Source organism: Coccidioides immitis, assembly GCF_000149335.2.
Source record: "Coccidioides immitis RS genomic scaffold supercont3.5, whole genome shotgun sequence".
NCBI lineage: Eukaryota > Fungi > Ascomycota > Eurotiomycetes > Onygenales > Onygenaceae > Coccidioides > Coccidioides immitis.
Window position 1 is genome coordinate 1,739,040 of NW_004504307.1, and position 26,379 is coordinate 1,765,418.

Genomic DNA, 26,379 nt, shown 5'->3' on the forward strand with positions numbered 1-26,379 from the left:
TCCCGAATCAAAACGCTCAGGACTCAATTGCGGCCCTCGCTAAGGGAAAACCCCAATAAAAATCAGAGGCCAGAGGATACTAGTCGCCCGCCTTCTCTTCCTGTACATTACATTGAGACCATATCACGCCTACTATCCGCACATCTCACTTTGGTCGCTCCGCATCAACCACATTCTAACCCACCATGCCTGTGCATAAGGTGCTTTTTTGGAGCGGTTTCGGTACGCAACCTTGTATTCTGTGCATAATCTTGCAAAATTACAGTTAATTGCTTCGCTGTTATTACCTAAGTTCACATACACCGTGCACTATATCCCCCGCTGTATAATAGCCGATGCCTGACATATTCTTCTATAGGTATTGCCGTCCGTCTCTGGCAGCTCGGTATCGAAATGCGCCCCTTCTTTAACAGAGAATCTTTATGGGTTTACCCACTTTTTGCGACCGTCGGCGGAAGCTTTGGATACTGGCTTGAAGGGGTCGAATCGAGACAATTGAAAATGCTCGCAGATAGAAAAGAGATGCTTTTGGAAAAACGACGAAGAAGAGCCGAGAGAGAAGCTGGCGAGCCAGGGTTGAGCAAGATAGAGGAGGGCGGAATGCTGGCCAGCACTTCGTAAACAATACTTGGGTGAATTCGATTGAGACCCAGGTGGCAATACAATCTTGAGCGGCTGGTCGGGTCCGATAGAGTATAAGGGACGGAGACGCAGAGAAAAAGGACAGGATGTCCAAAAATATAACGAATGGTTCGGTTCCGTGGAGGCATGAAGAAAAGGACTCTGGCATGTTCTCTGCGATTTTACAATTTCTCTGCGATTTTACAATTGGTTCAATTCTGTCAATTCAACTATGTTTTCCGAGAAACTCCCAAAGGACGGTATGAAAAATAGATGTAAAATAACTACATTTTAACCTTGCATCCCTTTTCAGTTCTCGTTCATTGTTTTCAAGTGCCAAAACCCGAGGAAACTGAGCTTATGCAACACCCTTTTGTTGGATACGGCACCTTTAAGGTCTCAGTCACCTCATTTTAGCATGTAGGGGCTGTTCCAACGTTGTGCAGGGAAGCGTCTTCTGTAGCATCCGTGTCCTTCGGATTCTGCTTCTCCTTACCCTTACTCTTCAGTGCGGGCTCGATCCTCTCTTCTGCGTCCTTCCCATCCCCATCTGCAACGTCTTCTCTGTGAACTTTCCTCTTTGGCGAGTTGGGCGGATCCATCTTCACCTCCTTGCCGACCTTTTCTGCTTCGTTCCGTACTTCCTCCTTTCCATCACCTGTTTTGCCTCTTTGCGTATTTTCAAACTCTTCATCGGCATTTTCGCCCATTGACATTTTTTCGACAACCCTCCTGGTCAGACGCTGCTTATGAAGAATGTCGACAACTTCCTCGCGTTCTGCTTCGCTTGCCCCACTAATGGACACAAAATTGGGTATACCATGGCGGAAATGCTTGATAATTCCCCATTCCATGGCATGACTGATAGGACGACAGCACCCACCAGGGCAGAAACAACCTTTAAAATCCATGTAAATATGTTCTAACTGCAGGCGCTGGCGAATGAATGTTAGGGTTCGGCCCCAAAGAAGATCATTGAGCCTTGCAATGTCTTTCTCATGGGCTGAATCCAGAAAAGTGGGAGTGGTATCGGTCGTATAGTCTGAAGAGAAAGAATGCGTGCTTGCTTCGGCGCCCTGGCAGTGGACTTCCACTTTGCATTCATTTCCATCTGTATCTTCGACATGTTGTGCCGGTCCATTCTCGCTTCCCTTATTGATTTCGGCGTCATGACCTTCGGTGCCGTCACCCTCGTCGTCCCATTTGGTATTGTCTCCACTGCCCTTGCCAACTATGTATTCCTCCGCACCTGCGAGACGTGCACTGACAGCAAAGATCTTCTTTGCAGCCGGTTTGCCAGCAGGGAATTTATCCTCTTGACGCGTTATAGTCTGACCCATCATCTCCAACTGAACACGAAACACACCAGTGAGATAATGGAAGTCGCAAATATCAAATATGATTTCCACATGGCGAATAAGCTTGATGTTTTGCGCGAGGCGCGGGTATTTCTGAATCATGCAGAGTAGAAAGTCCGGGACGACGATCGAAAACTTATTTTCTTTATAGAACACTACAGCTGCTTCCTCGTAAATCTGTTTACAGACACGTAAAACAGCGAGATTTGGTTTCTCGTACTTTTTCTGCTCATCATTGCCCGACCTGAAGCACGTTGGGACAAATGGCTTGATGAAGACACGCTCCGGAACAAGAGCGAAATGATATATCTTTTGACGCACATTTAATGGTAAGGTCAAAAAGCAAGGCGTTTGTACATCAGCAGGTCTTTCAATTAAGTTTTCATTATCAGTTTCCTTGATAAGAGACTGTGGAGCCATGATGGTTGTGAATCATGGCCGCATAGCTTTGTAAGAGAGGCTTGGAAGAAAAGGAAGATGAATGAGAGTTTGTTGTGTAAGAAATGTTAGGAGACTGGCCTGAATTCACTTCTCTTGGGATCGCCACAGCAACCGGCACTTGATGATGACGGTGATATGTTGTTTACCCATAGCAGGAACTAACTGCTGAGAGGATAGTGCAAAAGAGAAGAGTTGGCAGGAGAAGTCTCGTCACATTATCAGGATTTGACATGGAAGCATCTCGAAGCTTTTAGTGCACTTTCAAAATGTAAACATAGGCTGAAACGTATTATAGCAGCCACATAGAACAAATAGACACAAGAAACATTGCTTCAAGGGTATCATGGTATGCTGTGGGAAGAACCAATTGAATAGCTTGAATCCAATGCTTGGAGAAAGATCACAGCTGTTCAACATTTAACTGAATGGAGACCTCCCATTTCTGGCCTCCAGATCCATATCCTCCTCCGAGTCGTTCCTTGATCATACTTGAGATCCGCTCCCGCAGTTTGGTAAGGCTATCTTCCGGTCCAGCGACCCTAAGTTTGAGATTTGCCATGCAAAGCCCATAATGGACCTGCCAGAATTTGGCTTCTTCGACTCCTGAGACAGATGGGTGAGACACGATGTCTTTCATCAGGCTTGAAACTCCCCGTCCTGAGTATGACATCAAAAGCATAGATCCAAGAGTAGCCACAAGTCTTATCCCCAGAGCGCACATTGACACAGCAACTGCCAGAGCAAAGGCCCTGTCCATCCACGTGTAGATAGTCACAGACAAAAGAGGAAGAAGCAGCAAGAGAGAGGAGCATGAGAGCGTTAGAAAATGTGCCGGATTGCTGAGTAAAGAAGGCAACGACTCAATGTATGCAAAGCGCATTGCTTTTCCAATCCTTGCATGGTTTTTCAGGCCAATGGCGGATATGATAGTGGCTAAAAGAGCAAGAAGCGCAGTGATATCAATACTCCCGGAGGAAACACGTCCATGAGAATGTGGACGATGGGACCCTGAACCCGAAGTCTCTAGGAGATGAGTGATAGCGTGAGATATGAGATCTCCGCCCATGAAAAAGAGCAAGACAGAAAGGGCAAAGCCGGCGACCACCTCAGCACGTTCAAGGCCAAACGGGTGACGGACAGTCGATCGCCTCCAGACTTCAAAATTCCCAAGGACGTCAACAGCGACGCAAAGCATGGCTCCCAATGAGTCGAAAAGTAATAGATGTGAAAGTCCAGTCATGGCCATAGATCCATGAGCACTCCACAGCGTATTTCCGGCAACTGCCATATGGCATAAGCTCCACCAAAAGCGGACCTTTTGCTCTTTAGACATACTGCCACGGCATTCTTTTAATGTCGGAATAGGCAACGAGTTGGGGAGTGCCAGCGGTGCTCTTGGAGGCGGCTCGAGGAATATCTGATGAGATACGCTGCTGTGCTTGTATTTGTGGCCACGACGCTGCCCTACGCCCTGTGTCGAGGTTAGCTGAATTCGGTGACCGTTGATAAGCTCAGGCTTACGGATTTCACGACTGGAGTTTTCGCAAGAGCGGTCGGCTTAAAATTGAAGGGCCCCGAAATATCCTGGCTGGCTCGTCTCTGTGGATTCCAAGCGGGATCTGAGAAAAGACTTTCGCATTAGCCCTTGCTTGCCATAGGTTGAACTAGCCGTATCCCATACCTCCAGATGCAAACGTGTCGACCATGGGGGAAAGGGCATCGCGGGAGAACGAAGCTGTCATCGGAGTCGCCAAAGAAGAGCCAACTGAATTAGCAGTCGCGGGTTCATCAGATGGAGGAGTGGGAGTCCGTGGAGGGACGGGGATTGAGGGATTCGAAGCCATGGCTGATGAAGGCTGAGGATGGTGCAAATCCTTCTTCCATGGGAGGAACAAGAGTAAAAGCAAAAATTATCCAGTTGTTATTGCCATGCTCAGCACAATCATATCAATTCACAGAGGGAAATTGGTTTGTTCTGTTGTCTTGTTGTTGTATTCATGATACATACGTTGGTCTAGCAATCCCAGGTGAAAGCATATTTGGTGGAATGCGTTCACAGGCGCGCCTTTCCACATCTCAACCACCATTTGTTGGTCCTGCATACAGACTTCTCGCCACCATCCGGCCTCAAATTTGGCGCTGGCAATGGATTTTCATTTCAGAACAAGGGATAAGGCTTCCATGGTTTCTGTTGGTTGCTGTTCATGGATAGCCGCCGTGCCTTTCTCGTCTTCCTTCTCCTGTTCTTCCTCTTCACCGCGCCAGATCCGCACCCACGAGCGCCGGTGTCCAAGGAGGAGCTCCAAAAGCAAATAACTGACGAACAGCGCGCGTTGTCCTGGCTCAACTCTTCAAGATATGGGGATTTAAATAGCCAGAACGATCGCTGGCTGCCGCTCGCCGGATTAACAAAGGACGACGGGTACGCATGGGGCCTCCTCCCTGTGGTGCAAACTCGAGCCAGGAAACAACTACATTCTATCCTTCATACCTACGGGATATCGGTCCCGGAGCTCTCTTTAGCTCAGTCCCATGATCTCACTCCCGAATCCAACCTGACGGGCTTGATTCTCCCTGTGTACCGAAATGTCACTGGCAGGGTGCGGGGCGATTGGGTACGGTGGATGGAACCAGAGCTCGCCCATCGCCCAAACCTGAACTTGACGTCCATAGCAACAAAGCATGACTACTTCACACATGAGTTTGGGCGCAATATCACTGCAAATGATGGGCGACTCGTCCTTGACTTTCAAGAGGAGGAAGGTGGCAAGGCCTTGGATGTGAACGGCGTTTCCGTCAGAGATATCAGAGCTCGCATGTTAGTGGAGATGAACGATGCCCTCGGCGACAGTTGGGTTGTGCCACTGTTTGGGATACACTTCCCGGCGACAGGGGCAATCGTGTTGACCACTACGAGCGAGAAGTTTGCTGGCATTACGGCTCTGCCTCATTTCGCTTTGTCCAGAGACAGTTTCCAAACCTCTCGCCGATTGCTTAACAAGACCCTCTCTGATGCTCTGGAATTAAAGCGGACCCAGCCAGAACAATACTTGCCTTGGTCGTCTTTGCCCTATGACGGGGAGACAGCGGCATTTCCGACTCCTAAATGCGAATATATCGTTTATATCCAGCAGCATCCTGTCGTAATTGGAGCTACAACTGCCCAGACGTCTATACTAAATGCTATTGAAAATGAACTTCGATTTCCTAAAGGCGCTCCTATTCCAAATCCACCCCCAATCGTGATGTCGGCTGCTATGATTTCTCCTGACTGTGGCTTCTTCCTTGAGTCTAAGGGGCCTCCAGTCTATACCCCTCAGGATGAACTTTATCTTTCGGGTCTAAAGCGTGAGGAGTATTCTAAATATGCGAAACGATTCATTGTTATTATTGCTGGCATTTTTATTCTGCATATCAATCTGCTTATGCGGCAGATGAAAGAATCGTCCACCCCATCAACGCGAAGCCGAGTAAGCTTTTTTACGATTGCGGTGATGTCAATGGGAGACGCTCTGCTGATATCCTTCGTATTGGTTCAACTCTGGTCAGAGGCTTCGTTTCTATTAATCACCGCTACTTCATTTTTAGCTTTTTTCTCCATCAGCTTTCTAGGAATGAAGTTCCAGATTGAGATATGGACAATCCAGGAGCCCGAGCGAAGAGAGGCTCTCTCTAGTTCTGGCTCTTCTCAAACTTCTTCCACTCAGCCAGGTTCCCTTCCCGCACCGGCTACTAATCCAAGCCCGCGTGACACCGGTGCCACTCCAATCATCCTTCCTCCAGATCAGGACAGTCCCTCAGATGAGACACCCCCAAATCAAAGGCAGGCCAACAGCGAACCCGGTGTCAGCGCAGGGGCAATGTATACACGGTTTTACTTTACACTTTTCAGCTTGTTTTTCCTCTCCTCGTGGGCGACTTTCTGGCCAACTCGCCTTGCTGCGATATACGCGGATATTCTCATCTTTATCTACCTTTCTTTCTGGATACCCCAGATATATCGAAATATCATGCGCAATTGTCGCAAAGCGCTTCGGTGGGAGTTCGTGATTGGGGAAAGCATGTTGCGTATTTTCCCCTTTACGTACTTCTACCTGTTTCCCCGCAACGCCGTGTTAACGACGTTTAGCTCGGCTGAACTGTTCGCTTTTGCTTCGTGGATTTGGATCCAAAACTGGGTGCTCGTTACCCAAGATATTCTCGGCCCAAGATTCTTTGTCCCAAAGACTTGGGTTCCACCAGCATACGATTATCACCCAATACTGCGAGATGCATCTGCTAGTGGATCAGGTGAAGATTTGGAATCTGGTGATATCCTACCTCTAAGTTCACTCCGAGCAGAACAGCGGGACGGTCCTGAAAACTCGCGAGACAACAACAAACAAGGCAACAAGGACCGGAAAAGAAAGGTTTTCGACTGCGCCATTTGCATGCAGGACATCGACGTGCCTGTTCTCTTAACCCCTGGAAGCGGAGCAAGCAGTTCAGGGACTAGTGTGACCGAAAGTGCCACAAATCTTCTGAGTCGGCGTACATATATGGTTACCCCGTGCCGCCATATTTTCCATAGTTCGTGCTTGGAGACTTGGATGAGACTGCGACTGCAGTGTCCAATATGTCGAGAATCGATTCCTCCCGTATAACAGCTATGTACATACTATGATCTCTCCTTGCATTGTTACAGTGACATCTGATTGACACACTCTGCACATATTGATCGAGAATAAATAAAGCCGTGAAAAGGACGAAGCTAGGCAAAGCTCGGCCTAGAGACAGATGCCCTAGGATGACGGGGTTCGATAAGCTTCATGCTTAGGGCTACACAGGAAACGACGCTTTTCATGCGCCATGGTCTTAGCGGCAAATTTGGCCTAGATTGACGGTCGATCTACGGAATACATAGACGTTTACGGAGTACACTCACAAAATCTAGGCCGAAGTTACCCCTGAGGCTTCTAGTGAGAATTTGATGGGAGGCTCGACTATGGGTAACCATTTGGTTCACATCCATAATTCTAATCGCTATCACATGACCTCGCCTCGAGTGAATCCGCTCCAGAGGGAAATTCATGCTCTCCATGAAGACACTGAGATATAGCGGGGAAGCAAGCTGGGAATACAAACCGGCGTCAAGTTATTTAGGCGAGATTTTAGAGTTGAATTTGAGGGCGAAGAAGGGGATTATGGCAGCTAGATTGCATTTGTACGGACTACCGCGCTCGGGCTTTAATATGAGATATTTCTTGTGAATAATGTTGCTCCTCGGAATGTGAGCTCGCCTTTTCTATCGTGATGTAGCGTTGGTACTACTCCATCGCTCTAGGGACTGCTTTCATTTACGGCGTTTGGGGTCGGTGGATTGCAGCCTCCATCAAACTCAGCAGCCGAGTTCGTCTGCACTTCAATACCCATTTTCCAGAAGGTGAGATGACTCGGCTTCAATTCCGCGAAATTGAACATTTCAACTGAAATAATTAAGAGCCACCACTCTCCTGGAACTAGCATGTTTCTTCGGCAGATGAGAGGCTCCAGACTCCCTGTTGGAATCGCTCTCTCCCGAGTCCGGTTCCTCAACGTCGAGGAAATGTTTTGTCACGATTCCAGCAATGGGCCCATTGTGACAAGGATGACCCGATCCCAATTGTTAGCACGTCGTATTCCGTACCCCCCTTTGTTTTTTTTTCGCCCCCAGAGCTGTGATGGCAACCATCAATCATGGACCTGTCAGGAGCGTCGCATGGATGTGCTGAAACAGTTCCCGGTCTATCCGCCAATGAGCCCTGTTACCAACCAGACTAGTGAGCATTCCCGTCCTCTGGCGTGTTGCAAAGACTGTTGGACCCACGCCTTCCCCTTGGCACAGAGCTGAAGCCGCTGCCTGAGTAGTAGGGTGGATAGCAATTGATTGCGCTGCTGGGTGAAGCCTTGGGCCACATCTTGAGTCGATACCTGTACGGAGTACTCCGTAGAGGTTTTCTTTTTACTTTTGTCCCTTTTGTCTCGGTTTTTTTTCCCTTGCTGATTCTCGTGAAACTTGATGGTGATCCTCTCTTCATCTACAAGTGAACAGAATGTTGTTACTATGGCAGCTCTGTTTTCTTGTGTTTAACTACCTCCAGGCTGTCCGAGCACAGTTCATCGAGCCGCCTGGACCAGATGGCAGCAGACAATATAGACTCGGCGAAACAGTCACCCTGCGTTGGGATGGAACAGATAGCTATAACATCCTATCGCTGGGGATTTATCAGCCACAAGTCAACATGACAATTAGCTGGCTCATATGTACGCCATTTTCTCCACCTTGACATCTTGACGAGGTCGCTGGGAGAAATGAAGCTGGTTTACTCACTTTCGATTTACACAGCCGATACGGTAGATCGTCCGAAAAAGATCTCGTGGACGGTCGTCGACTACGGCTTCGATCTGACTCGATCGAATTTATTCCAGTTCCTGATCGTTAACGGCACACGCTTTGGCGCTCCGATTGATTCGCCAAAGTTTAGCATTGTAAATGCCACTGACGACACGTCCGACACCACCACAACGTCATCATCAATAATGCCTTCGTCGACGACAGCGTCGCCACCAGTCACTTCAACCTCCGATTCAGAAGCAGACAATAGGAGCGACCGTGGCCTCGGGGCCGGACCTACTGCCGGCATCGGGGTGGGTGTCACGGCAGCAGTTGGTGCAGTAATTGCTGCCGGATGGTGGTTATTTCGAAGACGGCGCCGGGCTGCTCAAGCCAACCTTGCCGCAGAGCCACTTTCAAGGGAATATATGCAATATGCGGTCAAACCAACAGCAGCGACACCACCACAAATGCTTGATTCACAGACGATTGTCCCAGCTGAACTACAGGGAAGTGATGACAGGCTAAGAGGCAAATAGAACTCTCCTGGATACTTCTCGATACATGTTTTGACAGCGAGCGAGCACGACAATGAGACCGCAAAAAGCCCTGCAGAAACTGATATATGTCATCACTCATCAACCGTAAAGCCCGCCTTGCATTTCAATATCCTTCCACATGCTCAGCGAGCAACAGTGAGCCGAATATGGTAGAGCAAGCTTCCAGGCTTGCTCGTTGGTCTTTGGATCCATTTCTAATGATTTCCCTTCAACTTTCCGTTCGCAACCACCTAAACCAGTTATCTACATCTACTCGTTATGCGTCATTAGCGGAAACTATTGTCCAAATATGAATATAACACATTATTATGGAAGTACCCCAAAAGTTTCCTATACAGTATCCATATCATGCCGCTTTAGCACAAGTTTCTAGCAGCTTATGTTATGCATACCAATGTCCATCCACGGGCTCCTCAACATTTTGCTCCTTTATACCAAAAGCAAGGTGACCCACGTCTTCACCCATATCTGAAAACTGTTGGTAGAATGATTCCGGCATCTTAACCACTCCCCAACGAAGTCGACTTTGCGCCATTTGAATCAATGCAACCTTCTCACTTGCTCCTATATCATCCTTGCAATCTAGTTCACCCTGCCTTTGCTCTCCGCCTGAGGGAGGCTGGGCGGATTCAAGCAGACCCTGCACCTCAAACGTCTCTAGCTGAGAGATCTTCTGCGTAAACAGCTTATTTTTCGGTGAGGTGGCTTGGGGCCATTCTCTCAATGGAACCTGTTCATACCCGTCCTCTCTTTCGCTCCCAGCCAATGGCGACATTGAACCCGTTGCCGAAACTAAAGACAAATGACAAGCAGCGGATATCACCATCGAGTTGCTCCCCCCCAAGACCATGGGACCTTTCATCCTCTTGCTGCATAATATAAAAGGAATGGTGGCGAGAAAGCAGGCAATCAAGAGCACAACAAGGATCGATATTGTTGAGAAGCCAATACCAACGTAGGAATCATCGCTAAAACCAGAAACACGAGGCACAGGATCTGGCTGCACCGGATTGAAGTATTGATAAGATTTTTGTTCGACCAGAAAATAGCCTGTGAGGGATACAATATCAGTACGAATCCGCATATAAGGGGGCCCAACAGAACGGATAACTCACCGCCCTCGAGAATGAAGACATATAGCGTGTTTGATACTAACCAGTGCAGAAGTACACTGATGACAATCAAAGGGATACTGTACCGATATGGGAGCTGGAGTCGGTAGGTTGATATTTGTTGGCCTCGGGGGCGAGTGACACGAATTGGGCGGTATTTTTGGCTAAGTGAATTCCACTCTTTTTCAACACATAATCTTGTGTACAATGCATTATACACAAAGTACGAAAAAGACAAAAGCAGTTGGGGTGCGTTAGCCAATATAATGGCGGGCAACAGTAATAGCCCTGAGGACCCTTCTGTATTTAGGAGGCCATTGTGTGGGCTATGAGAGAAGGCTTGCTGTCTAGAAAGCTGTTAACCTCGAGATTAAAGCGAAAAAAAGGAAGGGGGTGTGCTTACCCGCCCTTGACAGGGTACGTGTTGTTTGCAGTCACAAACATGGCGACCAAGAAGATAATTACGCCTGTGAAAATAAAATAACTCCGCACCCATGCTGAAATTGGTATAGCTGAAAGCCATCGCCGATTTCTTCGGCGCCATTGCTGCGGCTGTGGTGGTGGTTCCTGTTGAGGTTGTATCGGTCTGGATGTCATGCTGCTCGAAATCCTGTCTGCAACGAAACGATCCAGTGTGCATCTTGCCGCAGTTTTCTCCTCTGGCGCTGTGATGAACGAGACAATAGCATCTCCTGGCACGACCAGAGAATCCTCTGGACGTGGTGTTGCAAGGACCACTATACATAGGCATGTTTTCGTTATAAGGCAAAAGAAGACGATCAGCAGCACTTTGGTTGAGAGGCCGACTTTGCAAACTGGGTCGATCTCTTGAACTAAACAATATTTCAGGTCAAACTTCAAGGCATTTTGAGACTTAACTATCGGTCTTTTTGATTGCAAGCTGGCCTCAACAAACTCGTCCAGCAAAAAGTTAAAGCTATAATGTGGGTTGATCCTGTCTGCGGGAAGGACGTCGTATCCCCTATCAATTTGTCCGTAAGCACGGCTGCAGTTTTGAAAACATCCTGCAAAGCGATGCGTCCGTGGGTTAAGATCTGCCTCCGTGCTACACATAGAAGAAAACCAAAGAGAATTGCTTTCCGAAGCAGGGACATACGGGTCCCAAAATTGAGCAGCATTGCGAGACGGAGATTCGAAGATGCCGTCTCGCGTCCAACCCAGACGTTTGTCTCTGCTGAACATGAAACTTGAGTTGTGGGACTCGACAACCATCACCACATCACCGTATTTAGTGCGCGCGGAGCAAAACTGATACTGTGATCGGCACTCGGGAACCTCGATGCGTTTCCAGCCGCGGGATTCTTTAGCCGTAGATGAAATTTTCTTAATCACTTCTGAATCATGGTCTAAGTAATCGGTAAGACTAACTGGTTGACCGTATCCCGTTACACCCGTAGCTGCACCAGCGGGCAAGAGCAATGCGCCTGGCGGGAAGTATTGGGCGCCATTGGCGAAGCCTTCTGACGCGATAGTAAGTTGCCACTTACTCCCTTGATAATCGGTGGTAAAGATGGCACTGTTGAAGAACAGATGGACCGGGATTGAGCTGAGGAAAAAGAGAAACGAGCATATCTTCTTAAAATTGGAGATGTAAAAGACGTTTCTGATGGATGGAACGCCGACTTCAAGGGAGATGCTCTTCCTGTGGGCAGAATCCACTTCGCTCCGGGATGGAGAGCTCAAAACTTGCATGAAGAAGTTGGACGAGGCGAGTATTCCCGTGGAGAAGACATTGAGAAGTAAATGCAACCATATGTTAGCTTTCTTGGTGGTGGCGCAATTGCCTCTGAAGAGGATGACATTCCCGTTGATGGTGCCAAGTTTCGCGCTGCTCCAGGCCAGAAGAGCGATATTCAAGAGAGTGAAAATGGATATACCCACCGTGTTGAGCACAGCTGTTTGTCGCCACCCGTTTTGACGATAGCGCCATGCCTTAGACAACAGCTGCTTCATCTGCCGTGTTTAACGCTGCCAGCCAGACAACAGACGTTTCTCAGCGTGTGGCATGTATGCCAATCGAAAAGAAGAGGAAACGAAGCAAAGGAGGGAGGAAAAAAAAAAAAAAAATTCAACTCGAATCCCGCAAATGAAGAGACGGCCGCTCTCTCAACTTGCTCGAACTGCGCCTGTTAGCGAGGCTCAGGAGAGGGGCTTGAATCGCTTGATTCAAGGGCTAGCAGATTCCAACCAGGTCCCTCAACAAGGTCCACGCGGCCCAACAGCTAAGGATCGACATGTTTGGGCGGCCGAGATATTAGCAGTTTTGGCTGAGCAAGGCTGACTAGGGAGTCATCCCGACCAAGTATGACGGGAAAAAAAGAAAGCTGCATTACGTTCCAGGTTCAAGGCTTCGAAATAATTTAGCCTTCAGAATGGCTGGGGATTGTAGGAGCGGATTGAGCATTTCTTGAAGTTGATGTGTTGCCGTGGACCTAGCAGGGCTGTGAACCGTTTAAAGTTTCGCACTGCTTAAGTACTTAGTTACGTAGACGCTCCGTACGGAGGACGCGACGATGAAATTAGCTGGGAATATTGATGCGGCTTTGCGCAAATTTTCCTTTGGGTGGTAGGATTAGGATGTAGAATCTGTTGAAGAAAGATGTATGTACAGAACATCGTGTATGCAGCGTAGTTAGACGAGATAGAAGCAAAATAGCAACCAGCTCGAATCGCTCCCAGTTCTACGCTCTTTCAGCCCGAGGGTTAGAGCATTTAGTACAAGATCATGTAAATCATAGACCAAGAGAACGTAGAACAACGACTTATACTTCGACATTTCACGCAATGGACGTCGAAGGATGGAAGAGTGTTGAGACGACAGCCGGCGAATTCCAGCAATCGATAATGCGAGGGACGACCATTCCTTGTGGGCTTTTCTAGTCCTTTTTATTTTTATTTTATTTTTATTTTTTTTTAAACAAACGACACAAACGGGGAGACCCTAAATGAGGCGCATGCATCTCAAGACAATCGGCAATGAAAAGAAGTTCGCAGCCTACTCCTCTTCCTCCAAGGAAGCTTTATAAGCGGCCTCATCCATCAATCCTTCCAATTCAGTCTGGTCGGTGACCTTGATCTTGACAAACCAACCGTCAGCCTCAGGAGAGTCGTTGACGATCTTTGGTTTCTCCTCCAACGCAGTGTTGGTCTCAACGACGGTGCCAGAGACCGGAGACATGATATCGGAAGCAGACTTGACCGATTCCACGGCGCCAATGGTTTCTCCAGAACTGACTTCGGATTCAACAGCGGGAAGTTCGACGAAGACAACATCTCCTAGGGACTTGGCAGCGTAGTGGGTGATACCAACAGTGGCTAGAGAGAAGTGTTAGAGAGGGATGGAGAGGCAGGGACGTTATTAGAGGGCGGATTTAGCCGTACCGGTAGTGTTATCTGCGGACAACTCGACCCATTCATGCTGCTCGGTGTATTTCTTCGCCTGGCCTGATAGTCAATCGAGTCAGCAAAAATCGTTACCAAGGTTGAAGCGCATCTGGCGGTGTTATGCGGCGAATGTTGTGAGAAATGAACCAGGCGGAGATATAAAGTCATGGGTCAATTATGCTATACGTACAGAAAGCGCTCTGTGAAAAGCCCCTCCTGGTATTATAGAATGCATTCCAAGAGGGAGCGGCATAGCGGAGGGGAGAAGAGCACACTCGGACCTTGGGAGCTGCCGCAAAGGCACTCCACAGCGGGTTCACAATTCGAACGGCAGCCGACGACATTCTGATGGCGCAATTGAGATACAGTGGGAAATGAATTGATCACAATGGAATTGAATTTTTCTTTTTTGTTTTCACTCTCTGGTGAGTAACAATGTTCTGTTGTGTCGATGCAAGGATGCGACAGCAAAGCTAGTGTGGGTGGGAGAAATGCTGCTTCATTCGGACGAAAAGAGTCTGGAATTTGGTCATTCTCCGACGGGAAACTTGGAGTCGGCAGTATTTTCAGAGCCTGTGAAAGGCCAATTGTTCAGAGAACAAACTAGATTACCAGATGAGCTCTAGAGTACCATAATTCTCAGTATTTTAACCTTTTGTGTGGTTTTATCCTCTGTGAAATTCTGTGAATTGCAATGCCTATCTGCACACATCAACAGCCGCTCTTATCCTTCTCATGGAGCTGGGGACATTGGTAATACCAATACCTGACCTGACAAGTTGCTTGTACGCTAAACTGCAACGAGATATACGGGAGAAATTCAAGTACCATATGTCCCAAATAAATTACAGTAACGGAATTGATACAATTATCTGAAAATTAAATACAGCGTCTCTCAACCCTCAATCTTCATCTTCTTCACCGTCCAAACCCGCCCTCCGCCACCTAGTCCATCTCCTCACGTTTCAACAATGCTATACGAACTAATTGCAATTGTACGTTCGCAGTCCATACTGCTTCCATCTCCCAGAATCCGAAGGTCTCTAACTGTCATCTTCGCAGGTCCGTCCGGGCAGTCTCAATGAAGTAAAAGAGTAAGCTCTCAACTCTCTTTACACGTCTCCCTAAAATCCCGCCCATCCCCCCCGATAAAAAGGAGCTCACCCAACACCTGTCTTTAGAATTGCCCGCACCGCCGGTCTCCAAGTCCTCCGCTCCGGCGGCGTCGTTCGCGGCTTCACAAACTGGGGTGCTTTCCGCCTCCCACACCCCACCACCAAGCATCAAGCACAATACACCACAGGCTACCACTTCATAATGCGCTTCGACAGTTCTGGGCCCGTGCAGCAAGAAGTCCGTCGCACGCTGGGGTTGGATCCCCGGATGATCCGATTTTCCGTGGTCAAGTTGGGTTCGACGCTGGAAGAGATCAAAGATGTGGAGGGTAAAGTGAAGTGGAATGATAGACAGAGACTGCAGGACCAGATCTAGGGGATCCGTGTTCACCCGGTGGACGGGCGAAAGTGTGAAAACTGTCGGTGGTGGGAGATATGGGTCTTTTGCGACTGTCGTTATGATATACACATTTTGGCCGTGGGGGCTCACTGGCGTTTTGAAGAGTTGCATTGCATTCTTTTTTGTGTCTGTTTCTCGATTTCGACGACAAACGGGGTTCTTGTATACCAATTTTATGCTGGGATATGGCGGTCCATAGGTGGACTATGTACTATAGAACTTTTCTTCTTACTCTGGCTCAAAAGCGCCTTGCATTTCAACGGAGTGTTGCATTGATCCCAACGCCGAATCCGGTATCTCCATTTTCTTTCTCGATGCCATGCGATAGCAGGCAAACAAAAATAGTGGTACAGTGTTCCGACTCTATACTCGGAGCATTAAAAAAAGACACGGGAAGTGGAAAAGAAAGACTATACGCAGAGAAGAGATAATATTTCTCATCAGAAGCGAGGGCCGCCCGAATTTCATCCGTTAGTTGCAAGAATAGAAAGATATGGAACGAAACCACCTGTATATGGCCCAAAAAAGAACAATTGACGCCATTCAAAATGTGATAAGTCCCTGGTATATAATATGGCAAAAGCAAAGTAAAGGAAGACAGTTGAAGAAATGCAAAGTGCTTTAACGGAAAAGAAACAAGTAAGTAAAGGATGGTTAAGTTGTTGTGATCCTAAAAGAGACGCCAACTTTTCGCTCTCTCTTTCGAGAGTGAGCCTCGCTGCTGGGAATTCGGTTTGCTCCTTCCCTCCAGCTGTCTTAAACTCTCAATCTTCTGTAACACTAGCTCAAGCATCTCTTTTTTCTGAATTATATCCAAATGACGACGAATCCGCGGGTCTTCGCGCGCAAATCGCTCAACTTCTGCGTCGGAGAGATGGCGACCGAGCCTCAAGTCCAGTTCACGAGGGAAATGGTAGTAAAATTCGGAAAGAAGCTCCACGTTGAGGAAAAGGACGGCTGTGGCGGTGAGTTTGTCGGCAACAACGTCGAGGAATATTTCCGGACAGTAATATTTGTTCTTCTTAGAAGCGCATTGCTTTGAACGAACAGCCAAGAGCCGCATCTTTATGATATCGGCCCTGTCTCGAAGGAAGGCACCCTCTCGACCTAATATTACGTGAGCTCACATCCCAAAGTCAACTAGGAACGGGGCGAAGATACAAACCTTTTTGTATCAGGGCAGCACTGAATCCGCCTGCTCCCCCAGTACCATCACCTTCAACTTGAACATCGCCTCTTCGCACTTTGTCAACAAAGTTCATGACGTCTTTGAGTTTACGTTTTCCCACCGAGTCTTCAACATGCTTCAATGCCGATTCGCAAGCCTTTAGCTCTTCTTTCAATACCTTACCGACATTCTCTCGGCCTTTTGTCCATTCAAAGTCATCAACTTCGATTTCGTACTTGTATGGTTTGATACAATTCTCAACCTGATCGCTCGTGCTAAAAAATCGGTCATTCAGGATGCTCGTAGTGGCATCTCCAATGGCCTTTTGAGCGTATGGATGTGAAGCAAATGTGGAGCAGGCGATCAAATCATCGACGCGATTCTGCAACGCATTTGCCACAACAGTAGTGGCCAGTCGTCCAATCCCCAATTTTGTCAAGGCTGAGGACGAAGCATCCAACTTTCTGTGCCAATAGAGAGACTCTGGATCGGCTTTCGGTAGGTCTGTGAGGGGATCGGGATCAGGAAGGGGAGGTGATAAGTCATCGATGGGTCGATTCCAATATCTCTGGGCAAGAATATCCATCACACGCTGGTCTAGATGAGCTTTCAGCAATTCTCGCACCTGTGGGCGGCCGAAACTTTCAGTGAATTCTTTAAATGAATGCTTGAAACTGTCCAGGCTTTCCGCAAGGTACGACTCTGCGCTCAGGGGCCGGTCATTGTACTGAACTTTGAATTCATATGTCGCCTCCTCCAGCTCCTGCGACACCGCATCCCGTGTACTGGCCAAATTGGCCGCCATGGTCTGCTCCAAAACACGCATCAATTTCTTTCTCAATGTTGTCGTCCCAACTAAGACCTCAGCGCCAGGTCCAAACTGCTGAGGGTGGTTGCCGAAATACGTATTCTCATTCTTGACAATAGCATTGGTTAAATTACCAGAACCTCTTGAGAATAATCCCGAAGTAGGAGGAATTCGTGAGATTATTCCCACGTATCCCAATCGCAGGGGGTATTTCTTATCTGAGAGTATACTGGCCCCTCTATCGGGATCGACAAGATCCATCTTCGTAACAACCCCGATTGTACGTTCTCCTCGTGGATCAACACGACGACTAGCTCTTAGTGCTGTCGAGTTTGCGAGGTCAACGTCTGCTGCAGAAATTGCGAGAATGATGTTGGGTCCTTGGATATACTTGTCACAAAGATCGGAAATCTTTTGCTTCAGTTCCGCCGGCTGGTCGCGGCCGGCAACTTGAATATAACCAGGTAAGTCGATAAGAGATAAATCGGGCACGTGGGGTGAGTATATTGAAAGCTGAATAGGATCATCCGCGACGCAATCTTTCTCCGGTACCGCCAGGTTTAGCTCTGTCAAAGTACGCTGGATGAGGCTGAAATCAGTGATTTTGCCAAGACCCAGAGCTGGAAACTCTCCATATTCAGCCTGAGAGTTTGGTGTATTGATTAGAGTCAATTCAATAGGTCTCCTCGTCACCATATTCAATCCTTTGGGGAGGAACTCATGTCCAACAATGGCCTCTAAAACCGAACTTTTCCCGGAGGACTGTGAACCAATAACAACGATAGAAGGGAGGGTGAGAGAGTTTGATTGCCCGATGCGTTGAAGCATGTTTCGGATTTCGATCATCTTCCTCGTCAGAGTCATCATTTGCTCGTCCACTGCTCGCCGCCCTTCCGCAACTTCGTCGTCTGTCGAATCGTACCCGAGAGCCGAGCCGGTCGTCGCGCCTGCCACCCCAGCGGCACCAATTCTGCTCTTTTTAGGGCCACCACTTCCACCAGCTCCATCGCTACCGGACCCGCCGCCGTTTTTCTCAGCATGCTCCTCCAATCGAAGTATCTTCTGTGCCCACTCGGGTAACTCGATCCCTTCCGTCGTCCTCTCCCATCCTCTCTGGGTCTGTTCTGCTACTCCTTGGATACCCTGAATAGCGCTAGATGCAATTCCTCCAGCCGTTTCGCCAGCGGATTTAAAAAAATCAATGACATAATTCCCCGCCTCTGGGATATTGTAAATGCACGGGTTAGCCCCATCGCCATGTATTTCCACATCGCCTTCCGCATGAGAAAAGGGAATAACGTACGAGAAGCCTGATACTGCAAATACGCCAACCCCGCAATCATCGCTCCACCAAACATCGCCGGAACCCGCACTAACTTCATCGCCAACTTTGGAATGATCCTCGCAAACGAGATCGTCCGCACGGCGGGGACATTATGTATCCAATTCTGCCGGATCACCGAGGGGAGGCGTGCACGTAGGTAATATCCATTTCCCTGCGTGCGTAGGAGCCCGCCGGACTGAATACCGCCTGCATGATGGAGACGTCGGGCGGCCAAAGCGCTTCTCCTAGATAACAGCGCGGAGCTGCGGGAGAGTAGTCTCCCACTCATGATTTCTTTCTCATGTGTCTATGGGATATGCAAGCGTGTAGCAGTGATACGCGTCAACTGGGCCCGTGTATCGTTGAAGCATGCCGGCTTCTGGCTCGAGAAACCGCGTTCGACGCTTTTGGGTGGTTACCAAAAATGCCGAGACATCTGGAGTATCTGACTAATCAAGTATTATTTAAACTAGCCATATATGTACTAGCATAAACCTTACCCTGCTGGAGAGACTTTCACGTGACACGGGTTGCATCACGACATTCGAAGCTCCGATTTGCACCAACGCAGAGGAGTCACCAATAAATGCGAGGAGCCGGGGACGGAGGACAAGAGGTTTGAAAAAAAAAAATAAACTATCTGGTTATTCTTGTCTCTTCTCTCTATGATAAGATCCCTCGATTCTCTTCCAAATCTACTTTTCTGCGAGCCAGAAAGCCTGCTGGATATTGTGCATTAGGAGCTTTACCTGTGTGTTGGCAATCGAGAAGGTGACAGCTCAGCTAAAACTAATGATATAGGCAACCTTATCTCGAGTTAATGCAGACAAAATTGTTTTCCCAATCTCATTATTCATTGATTGCTTGTCCTTTTCTTGTAGTTGTCTCCAGGTGAAACAACAGCGCAGATTGCGAGTAGCGTAATCCTTTTTTTTCTCCCCAGTGTGATTCACCACCTTGACCGGCCGCTAGTCTGTTTGCTTTCGAAGATTTGACAGGTCATTATTACCCGCCATGTGTCGTTTTCTCGTATGTACTGAGATTTGATATTTATCGAAAGGCACCCTGATCCGAGTCGCTAACAAAATCACAGGTCTACAAGGGCAGGAATGACATCCTCTTGAGCAAGCTCATCACCGAACCCTCTCACTCCATCCTTACACAATCCTATGATTCTCGGCTCAGACTTGTGAGTCACCTCATCCCCGGCGTGGATTCTGCGGACAGCGCTTTCTGACACTCGCGTCTTGTTTTCAGGACACCCGCCGCCCGGTGAACGGCGATGGTTTCGGAGTAGGGTTTTACACAGATCCAAAACTCGGCCGCGACCCTTGCATCTTCACCTCGACATTACCCGCCTGGAATTGCGAGAACCTCGAACGCATAGCCTCGAAAACATGCTCATCCCTGGTCTTTGCGCATGTAAGGGCTACCACTGAAGGAGCCCTTGCAGATAATAATTGCCACCCGTTCCAACACAACACGCTGATGTGGATGCACAATGGAAATTTGGGAGGGTGGAAATATATCAAGCGCACTCTGGCCGATTCACTCGCCGATAAATGGTATCTTGGCGTAAAAGGGGGCACAGACAGCGAATGGGCCTTCGCCTTGTTCTTGGATCTAATGGAGCGCGAAGGAGTCAACCCAAGCGACGCACCGGAAGGCGGCTTCGGTCATGTGCTTTTACGCAAAGTCATGAATAGGACAATAAGCAGAATCAACGAGATGGTGGCGAACATCCCAAAAGATTGCCCGATGACCGACGTCGAGACCAGAAGCCTCCTCAACTTTGCCGTCACAGATGGCCACACCGTAGTCTGCACGCGATATGTGAGCAGCAAGACCGATGAGGCTGCAAGTTTGTACTTCTCGTCCGGGACAAAGTGGAAGGAAGGGAAAACGAAAGGACACTTCAAGATGGAAAGGCACGATAAAGGGGCCGATATTGTCCTAGTTGCGAGCGAACCCCTAACATTCGAGAGACGTAAGATATCCCAGCTCCCCCTATTTTACCCGATAATTTCGCTGGTCAGAGAAGACGTGCTTTTGCTAACTATGTCATTACAGATAACTGGGTGACGGTACCAACAAATTCTATGCTTACCATCCACAAACAAACAGTTCTTATCCATCCCATCATAGATGAGTTTTACGATGAGGATCCAAATCACGATCGCTCCGCCGGCTTCGCAGTTTCCAAGGGCTTGGTTAGCAAAGCACCAGGCACGACTGTTGCCCTGGGAGAAACGGGGACTCCGAACACATCTGAGTCAACGACCCCCATTGAAGAGCCCATCGATCGACGGCAAACAGATGAGGTGCGCAGGCTTCACTTGCTAAATCGAAAGATGGCACAGGCCAGTCTTTAACGCGATCGTGTTCAAACACTGATTGATTTCTGGAAATTCCTGCTATTGGCTGCTGGCGTCTCTTTGAGCCGGCCCCCAAAAATTGTTGATTTTTACAAATAGTTATACCACTGAGCGGGCGTCCTTTAGATATAGGTTGGTGTCTCGGGCGTCTTAAGAATCTATTATAGCATGTTAGCAAGCTTTTTTGGGTATCACACAAAGATATTTATTTCAATCTTGCTCGCCTTTTTTTTTAATTTCCCACAGCTCCCGCGAGATTACTTACCATATCGGGCGAGAAATCCAAATTCAACCGGATAGGATCTGTCGTAATAACATCCAAAACGCAATCTGCGCAAACCAACTGAGGGCCATTCATATATCCTCTCCCGAAATATTGGCATGCCGAAAATACTTCATTCCCATCCACGCCACCACCACCCAAACCCACGCCATCACCGCCGTCAGTATAATCAGCGCTGGATAGTATCCCACAATTGGCAGCGTTGGATCATCCTCTAGCTCCGGCGGCGCATAGGGTGTCTCTCCAACATCCCATGCCCAGCTCCATACCCCCAGACAGCTGCCCATGCCCACGACAAACACCACCCACGTCACGACCAGTATGATCCAGCCCCACCATTCGGTCTCGGAGTAGTCCCATCCTTCGGGGGAGGAGGCCATTTCGGCGGGGTTTGTTGCGAGCGGGGACCGAACGCGCTGGGAGGGAGCGCGAGGGCGGGATTTCGCGATGGTTCCGGCGTCGTTGGAGCCGAGGGGTGGGAAGTAAGAGTCTGAGCTGCACGAGAGGGTGGGAATTGATAGCGGGATGCGGCGCGGGGGCAGGGAGGATAAGGCGGAGATGCTGCTGGTGCTTGTTTGACTGGAGAGGCGCGAGAGGGAGTTGGTGAGGGGCGGGAAGGAGACCAGGTCGTCCTCGTCGGTGGGGACATCGTCGCGCAGGGAGCTCATTGTGCTGCGGGCTTCCGAGGCCGAATGTGAGGTGACTTGCTGTACGGGTTTCTTCATCTGCTGTTGATGCTGTGGCTGCTCCCGCCCTTGGGATGGATGGTGATTCCAGGCCGGCTGGGGAGATGGGCGGACGGGAGGCGTAGGTGGTCGTGGAGGAGCTCGTTGATCGAATGGCCGCGAAGCCATTGTTGCACCTTCATCGTGTCCGACAGGTAGAGAGAGATCAGGAAAGCGCGTTAGACCATCGCGGCTTGTCTGCTCCGCGCCCGTGTCCTTGTTTCGGTCGATGTCTTTGTTGGGAGAGACATCGCGAGAGACCTCCGCAGCCCGGCTGGGCGGGCCCTTCTGGGCCATTCTCAGGACTCCCGTCCCCAACAGCGCTGTCTTTCTCAGGGAGCCTTTTCTCCTCCTCGTCCTTATCTGCTGCTGCAACGCAGTGGCCATAGCCCTCCCTCCCCCCGCTCGCGCCTCCAATATCTCTCGGCCCAAAAATGGCCCAGCATCCTCGCCCTGCATCTGGGCCGCGTTTTCACCGCCGCGTTCGGCAACATTACCGCTCGACTGGTTCATACGTGCAAAGGTAAATTTGGAAAATAATGACGACGAAAAGCTTCGTTTGTGCAGCACGCTGGAGGCGCTGCCGGATCTAGACCTTCGACCGGCTTCATTGTTCCCGCTGCGGTGTGGAACTGGCGCTCCTGGTTGCGCGCCTCCATTTTCCATGGAAACCGGCGGGGAACCAAGGGGCGGAACTTAGACTCAAAGGCACGGAAAAGACCTTGGGCCAAACTTTTTTGTGTCGTATATTCAGCGCAACAGGAATCAAGCCGCAGACTGATATATTTTCGTATGATAGTGTCGGTCTGAAGACAAGCAATTGGTTTTTAGATATTGGGCTGGGCTGGCGTTGAGCGTACGCTTCTGGGCCAACCTCCTTTCCGTCCAATCACCTCAAAAGCCCTCCATTTTTTTTCTTTTTTTTTTTTTTTGTTTCCAAAGCTCCTTAAAACAATCCCTTTCCACGAAAATCACGACCGAGTACTATATAGATCTTGCGATATCTGTAATCTAAATCTTTACTCTATACTCCGTACTCAGCAAATATCTCAGAATTAACGGGACGAGATACCGCTTCTGGCGCATATTAGAAATATTTCATTGACTACTCCGTACCTTCCTGGCCAAACCGAGCCCAGCTACCAAAGTAAATGACCATCCCCTTGGTTTTCTACTCTTCTATTTCTGGGTTTCTCAAAGAGCTCAGATTTGAATACCTTGATATTCACTATCCTCAAGCCTTGTAAGCTAATAACTAACTACCATTCAAGTCTTAACTGGATTTTTTTTTTTTTTTTTTTCTTTTCTTTTCTTTTCCTTTTTTTTTCTTTTCTTTTCTTTTCTTTTCCTTTTTTTTTTTTTTCCTCTTTTTTCTTTTCCTTTTTGCTTTGTTCTCAATATCAACAAGCCATTTTTACCAATGCCACGATGCCTCGATCAATGTAGAAGGTTGACAGGGAGCTTTAAACGATGCCTTAGATCCAGGTTCCAGGCGTTCAGAGTCTTTGCCACAATAGTTAATCCCTGAAGGGTCAAGATTACACCGTAGCACCCCACACTCGCATCCTTGGATCCCTCCATGCTGTTTACTTCGCCTGAGTCCACTCCACGTACCGCGGTGTGCCGCTCTTCGCAGATGCCAGCAACATATCAAACTCTGCCTTCGTAGCATTCTCTCGAAGCCGCAGAGGCCACTTGGGCGCTATGGTATTAACCCCCTTGATCCCCATCTCGAAAGCCTCGCTCAACTTCGAGAACTCCATAACCTGCATGTATCGATGAAACTGCCCTTCTGGATTCCGCAGAAGCGCTAGACCCTCTACGATCTTGAACTTGTCCGGATCGTACGGAGATGGGGAGAGCTTCAGCTCTGAGATTCCTGGAATATATCGCTCCAAATTTGCCTTCTTGACAAGACTGTTCTTGGTCACGTTGTTAGGCTTTGGCTTGCCGTCGACCGCGTTCATGAATAGAGTCAACATGGTTGCATGCGGATTCTTAGATTTCTCTTTGAGCATGACACCAAACGCACCGATGCAGTGTCCGATCCCATAGTATTCTTTGTCGGCGAGGTTGGAAAGCTGATATGGTTAGGATTAAGGACGACAAAACTTTTTTTTAGTCGGGGAAAAGACATTACCTCAATCCTATCAAATATTGGCCCTCCAGCCATGGCCGGAAGGTATGCCGCCCTGACTTGGAAGAGATCGATATGACACTCCATAGCCGAAACGCGACGACAAAATTTGAAAATGATATCCCTCAGATAAAAGAAAAGAGCGCCATAGAGGTCATTTTTTGCCAGGGGAGTCTTTACCAAGATGTCCTCAAGACACCAGCCCTCCAGAGGGTCGGCAACATCTGGCAGAAGCCAGCCTTTGCTCTCGAAGAACAGCGTCCTGTCAAGCTGTTAGCCCATGACTTCTTCATTCTTAGTTAAAGAAAACAAAATTAGAAATTAAAAAAAAAAAAAAAAAAATGGGGGCTCCTCACGGATTTGGAGTATTAAACTTTGCACGACATGAGCCAAAGGGCAGCACAATACCATCCTCGCGGAACTTCAACTTCGAGACGCGCCAGAACGGTGGGTTGGAGTAGTATACACGCTGAGCGGAATCCAATTTGTGGATAGCCATTGTTGTATCCTGACGAATGCCCATAGCGTTCTGAACCGACATATTGTCCGGGACCTTGAAAAACTGACGCAGCCGAAACCATTTGCCCTTCTGCAAGACTAGACGCAGCGAACATTGGCCGCGCCTCCAAATCATTGAGAATTCATTGTTTGGACGCTTACGTATTTTTCTGCACACATGGTCAACGAGTGGCAGCAGCTTTTCCTGTACCGCTTCCAAGATCTCCGCCGGGATGAAAGCAGAATACCACAAATGGAGCATAATCGGCGTCGCTTCTTCAGGCGGAAAATTGAAAGCCGTGAGAAGCAGGATTGCATTTCTGGCCACAACGTCAAAGTTGGAATCGTTCACAACGAACGTCAATGCCCCGGTATAAGTATTAGGAACGTCAACGATAGTCTTTACGACGTTGCGTATGTCGCCCGATGCTTCCTCACATCGGTCAAGATTCAGTATAATTTACGAATAGAAGGGATCTCCTTACCAGCGGAAAGCACGCTAAGATCTTGAGATGCATGGCTCCCCTCGTTCTTCTCCAAGTTCAGCAAATCCAATGCCGGCATATCCCCGAGAAGATTTTCCTTCCTATCTGGGCGCCCAAAGTAGGTTTGACTGGCAGAGCCTGCACCAGAAGACACGCCGGGTTCATCAAAAGCTGGGGGACGCCTCTCAACCGCCCATGCTGGCCTCCATGTCGCTGTTCCTAGAGGAGACTTGCAGAAAAGTTTGTGTTGTGCCCAGTGAGCAGCTTGACAGTCCTTGCTGCAATACTGGAGGAGCACAAGATCAGCATCGTATCTTGAGGGGAGGGCAAAAGATTCTATTGAGGACTGACCTGAACCAAATGGCATCCACCACATCCTTTGTCGGCATTTTCTTGACACGAAAATTGAGTGCCATCATCCAAAAGCTTAGTATTGGCACAGAGCCCGGAGTGAAGGAAGTCCTTCACAGGCATGTTGGAGGTGTTCTCCCTTTTACCAGGAAGTCTTGATCTTCTAGGCCAAAGAATTGCCTAATAAAGGAGCGAAAGAAGATGAAGATCAAGGGGAAGGAGAAGGAGGAGGAGAAGAAGAAAAAAAGAGGAACTGAAGGAGCTGAACAGAACCTAAATAATCAGTCCTCATGCGTGCAATATTGTGACAATATCGCATCGTTTACAAGATGGTACAAACAGCTAAAATGCTCGGCGGGCACTCCTGTCTGTTCTCCTGACAGGTATGGCTCATTATTTCGGGTATTCGGATCAGTAGCACAAGGCCCTCCTTTTCCCTTTATCGACATTGTTATCTATCATCTCCCTGTCTAGAGTAAGTAAATCTTACTCGACATGGATTCAAACGAAATCAAATAGGTATTCTTATAGGAAAGCAATACATTCTAGATATATACCTAGAACAAACGCCCATCCAAAAGACCCAGCGTTTTCACTACCACTTCAATATCAATTATTAAGTGACAGGTCTGAGAGCAAGAGGGAGAAAGATCCGCAAGGCTGCACACTTTGACAGCAGCAAGTGCACAATCCATTGGAGAGCCGCTCGGATTGAAAGGCAAGCATGTTATAATATGGGGTCATCCCAGCCAGTATAAGCTTCACACAGCCGGTTATACAGAGTTTGGCAAAAAAAAAGAAAGAAAGAAATCAGACAGGACCACAGATAGACTGGAGGAGACCAGAACGGCTGGCTTGACG

General features: G+C 48.4%; 12 protein-coding genes across 13 annotated transcripts; 5 read left to right on the top strand and 7 right to left on the bottom strand.

Moving 5' to 3' along the window:
* The first annotated feature begins 8 nt into the window (after positions 1 to 8).
* On the top strand, positions 9 to 1,429 carry CIMG_09008 (NADH-ubiquinone oxidoreductase 14 kDa subunit). The gene is made up of 2 exons (XM_001239386.2): positions 9 to 222; positions 359 to 1,429. Exons 1-2 carry the CDS (start codon positions 186 to 188, stop codon positions 619 to 621), a joined length of 300 nt encoding a protein of 99 aa, XP_001239387.1. The 5' UTR covers positions 9 to 185; the 3' UTR covers positions 622 to 1,429.
* Positions 1,035 to 2,399, bottom strand: CIMG_09009 (uncharacterized protein; the record flags this gene model as incomplete). Its single annotated transcript, XM_001239387.1, has 1 exon — positions 1,035 to 2,399. The coding sequence occupies one exon, from the start codon at positions 2,397 to 2,399 to the stop codon at positions 1,035 to 1,037; it is 1,365 nt and encodes a 454-aa protein (XP_001239388.1).
* Positions 2,400 to 2,480: 81 nt separating this feature from the next.
* CIMG_09010 (cation efflux family protein family) lies at positions 2,481 to 4,403 on the bottom strand. The gene is made up of 3 exons (XM_001239388.2): positions 4,102 to 4,403; positions 3,942 to 4,039; positions 2,481 to 3,891 (listed from the first exon to the last, which is right to left on the bottom strand). The coding sequence occupies exons 1-3, from the start codon at positions 4,262 to 4,264 to the stop codon at positions 2,821 to 2,823; spliced, it is 1,332 nt and encodes a 443-aa protein (XP_001239389.1). The 5' UTR covers positions 4,265 to 4,403; the 3' UTR covers positions 2,481 to 2,820.
* A 143-nt stretch (positions 4,404 to 4,546) lies between these two features.
* CIMG_09011 (RING finger ubiquitin ligase) lies at positions 4,547 to 7,670 on the top strand. Its single transcript, XM_001239389.2, has one exon. It carries the CDS (start codon positions 4,625 to 4,627, stop codon positions 7,061 to 7,063), a length of 2,439 nt encoding a protein of 812 aa, XP_001239390.1. The 5' UTR covers positions 4,547 to 4,624; the 3' UTR covers positions 7,064 to 7,670.
* A 701-nt stretch (positions 7,671 to 8,371) lies between these two features.
* CIMG_12262 (uncharacterized protein) lies at positions 8,372 to 9,649 on the top strand. The gene is made up of 2 exons (XM_012358317.1): positions 8,372 to 8,702; positions 8,785 to 9,649. Exons 1-2 carry the CDS (start codon positions 8,492 to 8,494, stop codon positions 9,309 to 9,311), a joined length of 738 nt encoding a protein of 245 aa, XP_012213740.1. The 5' UTR covers positions 8,372 to 8,491; the 3' UTR covers positions 9,312 to 9,649.
* On the bottom strand, positions 9,615 to 12,418 carry CIMG_09013 (uncharacterized protein; the record flags this gene model as incomplete). Its single annotated transcript, XM_001239391.2, has 4 exons — positions 9,615 to 10,382; positions 10,448 to 10,791; positions 10,848 to 11,426; positions 11,562 to 12,418. The coding sequence occupies 4 exons, from the start codon at positions 12,416 to 12,418 to the stop codon at positions 9,715 to 9,717; spliced, it is 2,448 nt and encodes an 815-aa protein (XP_001239392.2). The 3' UTR covers positions 9,615 to 9,714.
* A 660-nt stretch (positions 12,419 to 13,078) lies between these two features.
* Positions 13,079 to 14,515, bottom strand: CIMG_09014 (glycine cleavage system H protein). The gene is made up of 3 exons (XM_001239392.2): positions 14,040 to 14,515; positions 13,847 to 13,909; positions 13,079 to 13,780 (listed from the first exon to the last, which is right to left on the bottom strand). The coding sequence occupies exons 1-3, from the start codon at positions 14,191 to 14,193 to the stop codon at positions 13,461 to 13,463; spliced, it is 537 nt and encodes a 178-aa protein (XP_001239393.1). The 5' UTR covers positions 14,194 to 14,515; the 3' UTR covers positions 13,079 to 13,460.
* A 265-nt stretch (positions 14,516 to 14,780) lies between these two features.
* On the top strand, positions 14,781 to 15,624 carry CIMG_09015 (mitochondrial 37S ribosomal protein YmS16). Its single transcript, XM_001239393.2, has 3 exons — positions 14,781 to 14,844; positions 14,912 to 14,943; positions 15,031 to 15,624. Exons 1-3 carry the CDS (start codon positions 14,821 to 14,823, stop codon positions 15,338 to 15,340), a joined length of 366 nt encoding a protein of 121 aa, XP_001239394.1. The 5' UTR covers positions 14,781 to 14,820; the 3' UTR covers positions 15,341 to 15,624.
* A 5-nt stretch (positions 15,625 to 15,629) lies between these two features.
* CIMG_09017 (MGM1 family protein) lies at positions 15,630 to 19,061 on the bottom strand. Its single transcript, XM_001239395.2, has 3 exons — positions 18,644 to 19,061; positions 16,530 to 18,560; positions 15,630 to 16,471 (listed from the first exon to the last, which is right to left on the bottom strand). Exons 1-3 carry the CDS (start codon positions 18,951 to 18,953, stop codon positions 16,035 to 16,037), a joined length of 2,778 nt encoding a protein of 925 aa, XP_001239396.1. The 5' UTR covers positions 18,954 to 19,061; the 3' UTR covers positions 15,630 to 16,034.
* A 291-nt stretch (positions 19,062 to 19,352) lies between these two features.
* On the top strand, positions 19,353 to 21,269 carry CIMG_09019. 2 transcript variants are annotated; one of them, XM_004444791.1, is made up of 5 exons: positions 19,353 to 19,579; positions 19,637 to 19,693; positions 19,758 to 19,853; positions 19,922 to 20,651; positions 20,735 to 21,269. In XM_004444791.1, the coding sequence occupies exons 2-5, from the start codon at positions 19,679 to 19,681 to the stop codon at positions 21,034 to 21,036; spliced, it is 1,143 nt and encodes a 380-aa protein (XP_004444848.1). In that variant the 5' UTR covers positions 19,353 to 19,579; positions 19,637 to 19,678; the 3' UTR covers positions 21,037 to 21,269. The 2 variants fall into 2 exon arrangements, with proteins under 2 accessions (XP_004444848.1, XP_004444849.1); XM_004444792.1 differs by having other exon boundaries at positions 19,353 to 19,693.
* Positions 20,716 to 22,713, bottom strand: CIMG_09020 (uncharacterized protein; the record flags this gene model as incomplete). Its single annotated transcript, XM_001239398.2, has 2 exons — positions 20,716 to 21,197; positions 21,264 to 22,713. One exon carries the CDS (start codon positions 22,711 to 22,713, stop codon positions 21,394 to 21,396), a length of 1,320 nt encoding a protein of 439 aa, XP_001239399.1. The 3' UTR covers positions 20,716 to 21,197; positions 21,264 to 21,393.
* Positions 22,714 to 23,633: 920 nt separating this feature from the next.
* Positions 23,634 to 25,722, bottom strand: CIMG_09021 (uncharacterized protein; the record flags this gene model as incomplete). The annotated part of the gene is made up of 5 exons (XM_001239399.2): positions 25,519 to 25,722; positions 25,168 to 25,453; positions 24,541 to 25,111; positions 24,188 to 24,446; positions 23,634 to 24,128 (listed from the first exon to the last, which is right to left on the bottom strand). The coding sequence occupies exons 1-5, from the start codon at positions 25,639 to 25,641 to the stop codon at positions 23,634 to 23,636; spliced, it is 1,734 nt and encodes a 577-aa protein (XP_001239400.2). The 5' UTR covers positions 25,642 to 25,722.
* Positions 25,723 to 26,379: the final 657 nt, after the last annotated feature.